At 33.2% G+C, this 12,623-nt stretch overlaps 1 protein-coding gene across 14 annotated transcripts in view; it reads right to left on the bottom strand.

Moving 5' to 3' along the window:
* ADGRL3 (adhesion G protein-coupled receptor L3) overlaps positions 1-12,623 on the bottom strand; it is a 784,802-nt gene that overhangs the window by 138,239 nt on the left and 633,940 nt on the right. For 11 of the 14 annotated variants that reach the window (XM_058547158.1, XM_058547157.1, XM_058547171.1 and 8 more), the window contains 2 exons: positions 8,300-8,485; positions 5,277-5,315 (listed from right to left, as the gene is read on the bottom strand). In XM_058547158.1, coding sequence (XP_058403141.1) covers positions 5,277-5,315; positions 8,300-8,485 — 225 coding nt within the window. The remainder of the gene's footprint in view (positions 1-5,276; positions 5,316-8,299; positions 8,486-12,623) is intronic. The other 3 variants (XM_058547160.1, XM_058547163.1, XM_058547164.1) reach the window with 1 other exon arrangement.

The raw sequence follows: 12,623 nt of genomic DNA, 5'->3' as shown, positions 1-12,623 counted from the left end.
AACATCTATATTGCATATCCAATTGGAATCTCAACTTTAACATGCCCCAAAGTGAAGTTCTTTTCGTGCCCCTCCCAAATTGGTCACAGATAGACCATCTTAATAAATAAGTGACTTCATCCTTCCAGTTGCTCAGGCAAAACACTTTCTGTCATTTCAACTCCTTTTTTTCTCTGACACTTCACATACAATCCCTTAGCAAATCCTGTTTGTTCCACTTAAAAAACAAATCTGAATAATTATCTCAGCATCCCACATGCATATTCTATTCTAAGGGACTGTTATTGCCCAATTGGTCACCCTGTTTCAGCCCTTAGTTTTGCTGCTATAATCTATTCTCCACATTTAAAACACATCAGGTCATGTCATCCCTCGGCTCAGGAACCGACAGTGGTTTACTGTGTCTTTCTGAATAAAAGCCGGAGTCCTTACAATGGTCTATCAGATCTGGGCCCTCGCCACGGCACAGATTCATGCCCTATTACCCTCTTCTTTTTCACTGTGCTCCAGTTGCACTGGCCTCCTGACACACCACAGGCTTATTTCCACCTCAGGAACTCTCTGTCTGTCTGCTACAATGCTTTCTCCTGCGTATCTGCATAGTTTACTCTTTCACCTCCTTCAGAGTTTTGCTCAAATATCACCTCAGTGATGCATTTCTTGCTTTCTTCTTCTTAGCATTTATCATCATCTCTTACATCATATATTTCACATGTTTAGTGTATTGTTTATATTCTGCCACTAGAAATTTCATCCCAGGAGAGAGAGCAGGGTTCTTGCCTGTTTTGTGCACTGCTGTATTCCCAGTGCTGATAAGGTTAAAGGGCACATGCGCTCAACTATTAATTCTGGGTGGTTTTGTTGTTAATCACTATGTGATGTTTTTCCAGTCGAAGACAGAAACTGTTTTTGCACTGCTGGTACCAAGGACAGAGATTTCTACTGGATAATCAAGGTCAAAGAAACAAACAAAATAAATAAGTAAAATGAGCAAATTATAATTCCAAATTGAAAAAATTGAGGGCTTGTTTCAAACACTTTGTAAGCTTTAAAGAACATACAGACCGTCTGCCTTTCAAAAATAAAAAAAGAAAGGAAGGAAAGAAGGAAACCAGGCATGTGTGTACATGTATGTGTGTGTGTTTCAATTTGCATCTATCTACCGATTTTTTCTGACCAGTTCTCAAACTGACAGGTAACAGCAGATTCCAAAGAATGACTCAAAAAATTCATATCAATAACTATATGTATTTATATTTCTCATTAAGCAAGGTCTACCGCAGACTCTCTAGGGAGTACATGCCACCTCTGAGATTTGGAGGACAAAAGAAACTGCTGATAAAATTGAAAATATATTTCTTAACTAGGAAAACGTCCTGCTTTTAAAGCACTAAAAAAGTTAATGCCAGTAATTCTTAAGAGTTCCTGCTAAAGAAGAGAACAATGCTAACAAACATTACTATTTAAAAGATGAGAACTTGGGGTTGAAAAATGAGAGAAAAACATGTAAATCTAAGCTCTGGTTACATTTACGGAACACGAAGGCAGTTGTTCTTAAGCTGTCTGAGGTCATACTCTACTCCCAGATTCTCAGGAAAACCACAGACCTCTCTTTAGAGCCATGTGATTTTTTTTACCGATTCATGGATTACACTCACAAGCCTTCCCCTGCCCCCATTCCATGACTACGCTTAAGGAATTCCACAATTCACATGGACTAAGATGGCTGTAATCAAAAAGACACAAAATAACAAGTGTTGCTGAGGATGTGGAGAGACTGAAACCCTCCTATATTGCTAGTGGAAATGTAAAATTGTGCAGCCACTTTGAAAAACAATTTGACAGTTCCTGCTTTAAGGAACCATATTTTCTACTTGTTTTCTTCTTCTCTCAATATGGTAATTTTTTAATCACAGTCTCCTCTGAAAACAAAAGCACCTCAAAGCAAATTATGTTTGTATTTGACCTTAATATAGCAGTACAAAATAATTACCATACGGCCATTTGAACTCAGTCTTGAAAAAAAGAAATAGGAAAAAAATTGTTTTACTCTATATCGTCCCTGAAATACAGTATAATAAATCAATAGATATAAACCAAATGATATCCTATGACCCCAACACCAAATAACGACGTCAGTCTGCAATAGCAGTATCTTAGGGATTGAGAGCATGAGCTTCTGAATCAGGAAGACCTAGCTTTGAATTCAGGACTCCCTCAGTTGTTATTGTATGATCTTGTGAAAGTCATTTAATCCTCCCAGGGCCTCATTTTCTCTACTCTAATAATAGCAATAATTGTATCATAGGATTGTTGTGAATATTAAATAAGAATGTATGCAAAATGCTCTGCATAGTGATGGCCACACAATTAGAGCCTAATAAATGTACTTATTCTTAATAATAAATCATTGCTGGTGTTGAAGAAACATTGGATGTGTGTCAGAAGAGCAGCATTAGTGCCATCAGTGCTAGTTGTGTCACCTTGGGCCAGTCATTACATCTCTCCAGATCTCAGCTAACTCATCTTCATTTCTAAGGTCCCTTCTAGTACTATTACATCATAGTAGATATTTAATATGCATGTGAAACACAGGCCTTACTTACCTTCTCTGGCATAAAACTTAAAACTCTCTTAAGTGAAGGTATGTTTTATGCCCAAGATAGGGTAATGATTTTTTTTTTACTATAACTCATGTCAATTTCTATCTTTTGGTAGTCAACAAGGATTTTAGTGTAATCTAAAATTACAGCTAAAGAAAGAAAAATAAAATATACTAGGCCCAATTTTTTTGTTTTTGTTAAAACTCTTGAGATGCAATCACAATGAGTTTTAGGAGATGCACGTATTATTTAAAAACTCAAAGCAACCACCTTTTAATTGTTCACCTACAGATCAGCTATCATACCTGACAGCTGACAATCCGGATTTCACTGCGCTTTTTTTGCAAAATAAATAAAAGGAAGGAAGCAAGAAGTAGTAAAAGATGGACCTAGGTAATTAATAAAATAAACACTGTACCTCTAAATAATTAAAACTAAATGGATTTAGATGGTCAAAATCAAACCTAGAAAAATCATTGCCTTTGCCTAGGGAAAGGGCTTTTTTTTTTTAAGAATTTCATGATGACTAAACAACCATCGTTTTTCAAATGGAATGCATAAAGTATTTAAGTGTATTTCATATCTATTTCAAAGATAGCTCAGAATGTGCTCTGAATATAGAAACAATAGAGAACATAAAACAAGTCTTTAAAATTCAAACAGACCAAAGTTTAAAGTATCATTCACCTTAGAATTTCATAGAATAATGATCCATATTAAAACGAACAGAAGTAATGCCGTGTATTAGTGATTAGAGCATTTCCCCTTCACCAATATTCTGTTTGTATTTGCTCTTATCAGATGCTTAGTGAATAGCTGAAATATTTATTCATAGCCAGCCAATTGTAACATCAGGAAATCAGCCATTGAATAAACTGTGCTATTAATTTTCCATGAGAGATTTATGTTTGAATGACCATGCATTTCATAGATTTAAATACTGAAAGGCTAATTATCTCCAAGGCCCCATTAAAGGGATAGCATAGATTGCAACCAAAAACAATCCTAATATTGCTCAAAATGATCTTTGGCTTTCAGTGCTGAGGAATACTTCAATTTTTCTACCTATTGCACACACTAAGGGTGTAGTGTGTGTGTGTGTGTGTATATATATATATATATATATATATACACACACACACACACATATATACTTCCCAAAACCTTAGAAAAATCAACCTGAACAGTTTCTTATACACAGACTCATTATTTTATAAAGTAAAATGCAAATAAAAAGCACAAAATTCAAATTAAAAGCTTATCTTCCTAATATCTGTTCAATGTCCAAATTATTATTTTTTTCCTTTTAAATGATTGTCTCACAAAACGCCCTTATTGTGAATAAACTGACAAGGTTTAGTTTCTGGACTGCTGATCTGGGAACCAGTAACTTGGTTCTTGAGAGCATTTCTCTTTATAAATGCAATTGGCTTTCTTCTTTAAAAATGCTATGCTATATATACATAAAGAATAAAGTTTACAGTCACACAGTTTCATATTTTTTCTTCCTTCCTGCATTCCTGCTGAAGGAGAGAGCACAATATGCCACTCCAAAATGTGCCACTTTGTTACGTGGATTATTTTGAGCTGAAGGCAATCAAGATCCAGCAGACTCAGGAAAAGCTTTTTACCTCTCCCTTAACTGCCTAAAAGAATTTAATAGGGGGCCTGTACCAGAAAGACAGCTATTACCAGAGATAAGTTTTTTATCTGTAAGACTTATCTACATGGCAGGGCAAACATCTGATTACCAAACATCTGCTCTTCTTAACATCCTGTGAATTTCCCTCCTACCCTTTGAAGCCCCAGGCCCCTATTCCATTCCTTAGCTCAGGATGGTACATAAGCCTCAATTGCCTGATTGCCTTTGAGTCTCATATCTTTGTGGGGCTCCCGTGCATACATAATTAAATTTGTTTTTCTTCTGTTAATCCCTCTCATGTCAATTTAATTATTAAACCAGCCAAAGAACCTAGAAGGGAAGAAGGGAACATTTTTCTATCCATTACCAATCTACATTACCTTCCTGCCTTCCTTCCCTTGTAAAAAGAACTATAAAGATTGTTTCTGGGATTCTTTTTCACACAGAATTGTTAAACATAGGGATGGTTTCTACCTTATTTAGAAACAAATTGCAACATGTTAACTGGAGAAAAATTACATTTACATTGGGATTAACATTTTATAATGGGTGGGAAAGTAAGACAGTCACAACACGTGTTGAACATTTTGGTACAGAAGCATGATATTCCAAGTATCCTGGACTATTCATTGTCTTACATGACTCTGAGTGTCACTTCTGAATGACTTGCTACTCAAATATTAGCTGCCCCAATGTATTAATGAAATGTTTTTGTATACACTTCTATGAACAAATTAGATATTTATAGATTATACCCAACTCACCTTTTAGTGATGGTCAAAATTCTCAGGTGCCAAGTTGCACCTCCTTGTTAGTCTGTGTTCCTTTTGTGTGACAGAACATTGGCACTGCCAAATTTCCTTTAAGCACACACCCTTTCATATGTCTTCCCATTCCCACCCCCTTTGCCCTCCCTGAAATTCCTTTAGTTCAACAGGTACATCATCATTTTTTATCAGACGCCCATACATGCTATTACCAAACAGAGACAATTCAACAACTTCACCCATTTATAAAAACGCAGAAAGTACCTGGACATAGGCTCTGCAAGAGCGCTCTCTTTTCTGAAGCTGAATCCATTAAGACAGCAGATTAAACACAGAATAGAAAAAACAAGTTAGTGACAGAAGAAAACAAGAAAAATAAAAGAACACATTTACACAAACACCTTATTTTGTTGTGCACGACTTTCTAGAAGAGAATGAAAGCTAAGCAGCAGCAAAAGGTAAGCAATGGCTTGAAAAATAGTAACTCAAGTGAAAACTGGGTGGTATAAAGCTGTTAATGATGGAAAGAAATCTTGGAACAAATTTAGTAGAAATTAGTAAAAATCAACATACTTCATTCTTTTGACATGAATCATTTCACATGAAGTTAGTTATTAATTCATGGGCCACAAATGAAGACATACGAAGTTAAGTAAATGATGTCAAAAATTGGAACCCATTTTTCAGATAGTACATTGTCTGTGGTTTACAGATTATATACATGGTTAATACGCACCACAAACCTTTTGTTCATACGTACAAAAAGTTCTGTTTGTCCAGAAAATAGAAATGCCCATTGATTATGACTATTTGATTCTAAGGGACACATACCAAGAGATAAGCAACTTTTAATTAAAAGAATATGATCAAGCTCCTGGTTTATCACGGCTTTTATTTTTGAAGAATTTCTTTTGACAGTTTTGACAAAAAAAAACTTATACATTTTAGAAATCTCTGTGGGATTAAAAGTCTGTTTTTGTTTGTTTATTTATGTGCATACAAAGTAATGCTTTTCTGGGCAAAAGCTTAACAGCAACACATATTCAGTCCCAAACATTTTTTCCTGCTGATAAAACGAGTAATTAATAAGTTTATTTGCCCTGTTTAAATAAATGAACCAAAATTTTATAAATTAGATTGTAGTTTTTCTCTTCTCTATTTTTTTCCCTCAGTAGCCTTGATTGTTGAAGGAGAAAATTACCCAGTTTTAAGAAGCAATTACTCTGATGCCTTTTGTGTGGCTAATACTCTCCCAACTTTAATTCATGCATTCTTCAATGAGCATAGAGCGGTTACTCCTCTAAAGAATTAAGTGAGGAATGAGTGCAAGTAAATTGCCAGCGCTGTCATCTGGATCACTGACTCGCATCTTGGTTTTGCAAGACTCTAAACCTTCCAGAATTTCAATGTGGAGTGCAATTGATTTGTATCAAGTTGACTTTGAAAATCTGATGGGTTATAACTGCTTCAGGGAACAGTGGGAACCACAGGAAATGAGAACAAGCCAGCAAGCATGTGAATAACCTTTGCCCTCCCATCTCCTTACCCCATCATGCAAATTAACACATGAGAACCACACTATATAAACAATTGAAAAGAGCCAAATAGGAAACAAAAGAGAGCATTAAAAAGCTTCACAAATGGAAATTTTCCCATTATGTAGTTATTTGATATTCAGAGTAGGAAGCCGATTAGCTGTAGCCAGTTAGAATGTGACATTAATTGCCAGCTTTACCTGATATTGTCAGACATCAACACCATTTTTAAATAAAGATACAAAATATTGCTGTAACAAGTAATGTTATGGATATGTAACATTAATAGAAATTACTACCTCCAGTACATTATGATAACAATAGCTGGCAGCAATATTCATTAATAGCATCAGGTCAGCCTGGGTAATAACATTAAAATCACAGCATGCCCAGATTACATATGCAGCTACGGATTATATTCTATCAGGAGCTTGGCTTTGATTCTATCAAGAGGTATAAGTGACAAAAATAACTTCTTTATGCTCAGCATGAAACAAACTTTAATAGTAATTTATATCTAATAGATAAAACAGAATTCGTTTTCTGAGGATGAAATTGCAGGAAAAACTATATTTGCCAGATAAAATATTTGGCTTTTCTATGTCAAACCATCATTATTTAAAAAATGTCTTCCATCTTGATGAGTCAGATTCTCAGTCTAATAAGACAGAAAAGAACTAAACATATTAAAAACTACTCCACAAAGTCATTTTTTCATCCTAAAGGAAAATGTTCATTTAGTGAACTCTATAGAGGACATTAGTCTGTCACTGCCAAATGCTTGCTTTTTTAAGTAGTAAGACCATCATTGATACTCTTGAATTAAAACTGCCTTAAAATTCAGTTTTAATAACTGATCATCTCTACTACACAAATGTCATTCAGGGAATACATGTCATCTGATGGCAGCAATTCTAATATTTCCCCATGGGGTTAATTCACTACGTGATATTTTGTTACATAAATAAAATATATTTCTTATAAGTATTTAAAATATATTTTATATATTTATGTAAATAAAATGCTTATATAATATATAGGTTCTACACAATACCCACATAAAATGCTTATATATGTGTATATAATGCTTATATATATTATATATTTATAAATATAAATAAAAATACACGAAATGTGTCTTCCCTGAGAATTAAAAAATGAATTATTTTCATTATTCACAATTTAAATCTGCTGAAACACATTTAAACCCTTTAAGTTTTAATGGTAGTGATGCAAAATCCGAATAATTAAAAAATCAAAAGCAAATAAAAATTAAAACTTCTCCCATGAGTTTTTAAATGTAAAATTCATTAGGTTAAATTATTTCATTTTTAAAATATTTGTAATGGATTACTAATATCCTTTCTCATTGTCGCTAATTTTCTAAATTCCTACTTATTGATTAGACATTTGTGTTATTGTTAATTATTTTAATTTAAAGGTTTGAAAGAAAAAAAGAAAGAAAATAAATTGCATTTATCCATATTAACTGTCATATTTAGCATCCAAAACGGAGTAACTACTATGAAAAATAGAACTGTAAATTCAAAAATATACAGAAAGATTATCATTTATTGTTTCTGTAGATTGAAAGCCAAATAGGGTCATTATTATAATGAAGTAGTGAAGTGAACTGAATATAATCAGTGATTCCCTTTAGAATAATCTGATTGTATAGAAAGAGAGAAGTTAATCAGGAGAGTCTCACTGTTTTACTAGAACTTTAAAGATATATATAACTGAGGTCCTTACCTTGTTTAAACTGCGTGCAGCACTGTCTTTTCCACCAGGGGTCAAGTTCCGGAGTTGTACATCTAGGAGGCCTACCAGCTGATCCATGGCACGGACCGAGTAGGTGATGTCTCCAGCATTCAAATGATTTCTTGTCTGTTCAGCCAGCTCTCTAGCGATGTTGGCAGCTGTCTCTCCGGATTTCAACTGCAATTTTCAAAACAAAATAAAAAGGAAAGAGATCATAAATAAGTAATTTTATTGGTCTCTTTGGACAATTGTTTTTGTATATAAGTTATAATCATTGAGGCAAGAAATAGCTATTAAACTCCATCTATACCTGGAATACATTTCCCAAGTTTTCCTGCTAATCCATCTTTTTCTTCAATACCTGACTTGAAATTCATGTCTTTAGGAAGCTCCTCCTGAGGAATCTCACTTCTATAAATTTCTCTCACCTTAATTATCCATTTGGGTAGTTAAGTCTAAGGTTTGCCCTATGATTGATTTTCTTTGTAAGTTTCTAAATTGGACATTGGTGAGTTTGCATTGTGAAACCCTAACCATGTTCTAAGTTCTCGAGGCAAGTACAAATTTTTCATCATGCCTAGTTTAACCCTTAGTTCACAATGAATACTCACCAGCAGCTAAACTCAGAAAATTTTCATCCAAATAAAATCCCTGCTTTTCAAGGTGGTTTTCATCTTCTTACTAAGAGATTTTGTTCCCAATGCACTGGGTAGCAAACTACTGCTCAGTTTCTAGCCTTTTCCTTTTCTGAAACTACATGCTGATTTTTCAAGTATATTCTACGAGAATATGTCAAATTGTCAACACTCCAAAGACGTTAGAAGAGACAAAAACTAATGCTCTATGATCACTTGAACAAACTTAATACCTCTGGGTAATAAAAAGATAGGAATATCTATTAGTTTGTAAGACAGGCGTGGGGAACTTAAAAGAACAAACAAACACCAATAAGTGTAATTTCCCAAGTTGTCACGTTCTTTTAATTAATTTTTAATTTAATAAACTAAATTAAATTTAAATTAATAAACAAAAATAAGATTAAAACATATTTACACAATACAGATAAAAGTATACAACGCAAAAATAATGAATGTCTTTTCTTTTGCCTCTGTATATTCCCACTTCCCAGAGATCGTTAATGGTTTGATATGCATCTTTCCAAATTGCCCTATTACTACTTAAATATATAACAATGACATTATTTATAAAATGGTTTTCTTTTCTTTTTTTCTTTAACACAGCCCAGTATAAAACTTATCACAAACAGAAAGGTCATCTCTTTGTAAGGCTATCTCCTTAATGGATATTCAGAAAGCTACAAGGAGCACGAATAAAACTTTTAGTCAAACAGGTCCTTGCTTATCTACTCAGCGATGCTTAATAATAATGTTTGCAGAAGAATCGCATGCTAAAGAAACAAATGAATAAGTTGGAGGGATTGGAACATCTAAATTATTAACAATCACATCCTCAAGCATATAGAAAAATCCTAATTCAAAAAGCAAAAAAAATTTAGTAACATAAAGTGTTGTCTAGGATTTGTAGAACTGTGTATCACCAACATAAACTACTACCAGAAGTGTATATTTGTATAGCCCCTATGTAGAGCAAATTACTAGTGTCTATTAAACTTTGAAATGTGAAGATTGTGTAACCCAGAGATTTCTTCTATCACTATCAACCATAAGAAATAATCCCGCAGGTATAAAAGAGAAACGTTCAAAGATGTTCATTCTAGCTTCTTTATAACAGAAAATAAAATGAGTTTTGATCGTAGAAAACTGCTCATGTATATAAATACTATGGAATATTATACAACAGTTTAAAAGTATGAAGGAGAACAATATTGTTAACATTAATCTTCAACATGTACTGTTGAGTTAAACGCAAGTATAAAACATTAGTTCTATATATGCTAATATACTTTAGCATGTTATTTGTGAAATATAAACATACAACATAAGTAGCATATAAACACGCTGCTTATGAAAAATATATATAACATTTTATGTGTTTACATATGTATATATATTTAAATATGTAGAACAAAGTCTGAAAGATGGGACTCCAAAGAAAAATCCTTTTCTGTAATATGTAAGTTTTACAAGAAGAATATGTTAATATATTATATTATATTATATATAATATATTATAACAAGAATATGTTAAAGTATTATTATATTGTTAATTGGTACTTTTTAGAAATCCTTAAAATGGAAAACACCAGCACTAAGTTTAAAGAGTTAGTAAAATATGTATGGTCCTGGCCTGCAAACTTAAGACATCTGTTAAGACTAAATGGGATATATGATAAGCTGCAAGGATAAGTATGTAACAAAATCAGTGTAGATCAAAGTAGCATTCATGGCCCACTGATGAATCATGAAAGTACTTTAAGTGGTCAAAGAATGACATAAATGTGATTATAATGCATACATTTTAATTTTTACATACAATTTAGGGCTACTTACCGCTAATCTAGTAAATCAATTAACAATTTACAAAATTCAGTTAAATTAGTGAGATGATAGTACTCACTAAGCATTCAAATTAAGTATTCCATCAGTAAATCTGAACATCTGGTACAATTGCTTGGTAACTTTGCGAAACTCTTACTGCGCACCTGAATAGCCAGACAGCTAGAACTCCTATAATTTTCCAAAGGGGTATTCTTTTGATCAATGCACCATTCACAGTGTCTTGCACCTGTTGTAATTTTCCACCTATGCTATTCTTGTAATAATGAATATATTTATAGAATTACTATTGTCTTACTTTGTTAATCGTGTTCTTGTGTAATTGTTTGATTTCCGTTACTATTATTATTATATATTGTTTTCTTCTATTTCTTTATTACTACATAGTACTTTTTCTATGAGAAAATGTCAGGGCAGATGGACCTCTGCAGTCTTTTGATTCACTTAAATGGGCCATATTGACAAAAGTTTGAGATCTATCGAACTAGACAATACATTTTCTTTGTCAACATAGTATCTTCAAAAGTAAGGATGTAAATACTGACTTTCATTACATCTATCAGGGAACATTATGAAAAGGAAAATTATTTATGAAACATAAAAAAAGAAATAATAGCACTGGTATTTTCATACTGTAATCTCATTTCTTTTTTTTTCTGTGTAGTTGTACAAGTATAGTCTTCAATATTAATTATTATAACATTGGGGAGGGACATGATAAGGCAGAAAAGAAGGCCTATGTAATTTCCTTATATAAAAATGTAAACTTTTTCATTGTGTATAATAATGAAAAAGTTGAAAATATAGATGACTAATAAGTCAAAATATAACTATTCTCAACATAAAAGATAATGATGCTGCCTATATATGTGTCAATAGCAGAAAGCGCAGTTTTGTAAAACAGTGTGAAAATGTGAAAATGAAATCAAAATATGAAAATCACTAGTGGGTTACCTTAAAAAATAGTAGTCACATTTTAGCATTCAAGATGTGTTTATTTATGAAGAATAAATCTATTAAGACCACAAAAGAACTCTGAAACTCAATGTTTACCAACAAGAAAGTTGTAGGGAAAAAAACAAAGTACAAATAAATTATAAAAATGTTTATAATGAAAATATGAAAAGTACTTTATTTATTTGTTTATTTTTTTTGTTTCTTCGTGAGGAAGATCGGCCCTAAGCTAACATCTATTGCCAATCTTCCTCTTTTTGCTGAGGAAGATCGGCTCTGAGCTAACATCTGTGCCCAACTTCCTCCACTTTGTACGTGGGACGCCACCACAGCATGGCTTGATGAGCAGTGCATCAGTCCGCAGCCAGGATTCGAACCTGCGAACCCTGGGCCGCCAAAGTAGAGCGCACAAACTGAACCACTATGTCACTGGGCTGGCCCCGAAAAGTATGTTTTTGAAGTAAAAAAGTAATATAACTAATTATTCATTTTTTCTTCTCTTCCTCTTAAAATTGAAGAAATTGTAGTATAAATCTTCTATTCATTCAACAACCATTTGTACACTATTTCCTGAGGCAATAAAGACGAAGGTTACATAGCTCTTGCACTCAGGAAGCTCACATTCTGCCAGATGGGATTGAGAGAGGAGAGGAGTGCGTAAAGGCAGGTAATACTAATTCAACAATGCAACTGTAATAACAGAAATGTAAACGAAATATTATGGAAATATAGTAAAGGGGTAATAAACACCTAGATATGGGGTAGGAAAGCAACAGAAGGTAACAGCCAAGTGAACCCTAAAAGATAAGTTGAGGGTGACCAGGTAAGATGGAATACTGATGGCGACTGGTGGGGAGAAAGCCAAAACGATGCTATATAAAAAC

This window comes from Diceros bicornis, chromosome 8 (assembly GCF_020826845.1).
Source record: "Diceros bicornis minor isolate mBicDic1 chromosome 8, mDicBic1.mat.cur, whole genome shotgun sequence".
Classification (NCBI taxonomy): domain Eukaryota; kingdom Metazoa; phylum Chordata; class Mammalia; order Perissodactyla; family Rhinocerotidae; genus Diceros; species Diceros bicornis.
Note: the sequence above shows the minus strand (reverse complement) of the source record. Positions and strands in the feature narration are given on the sequence as shown.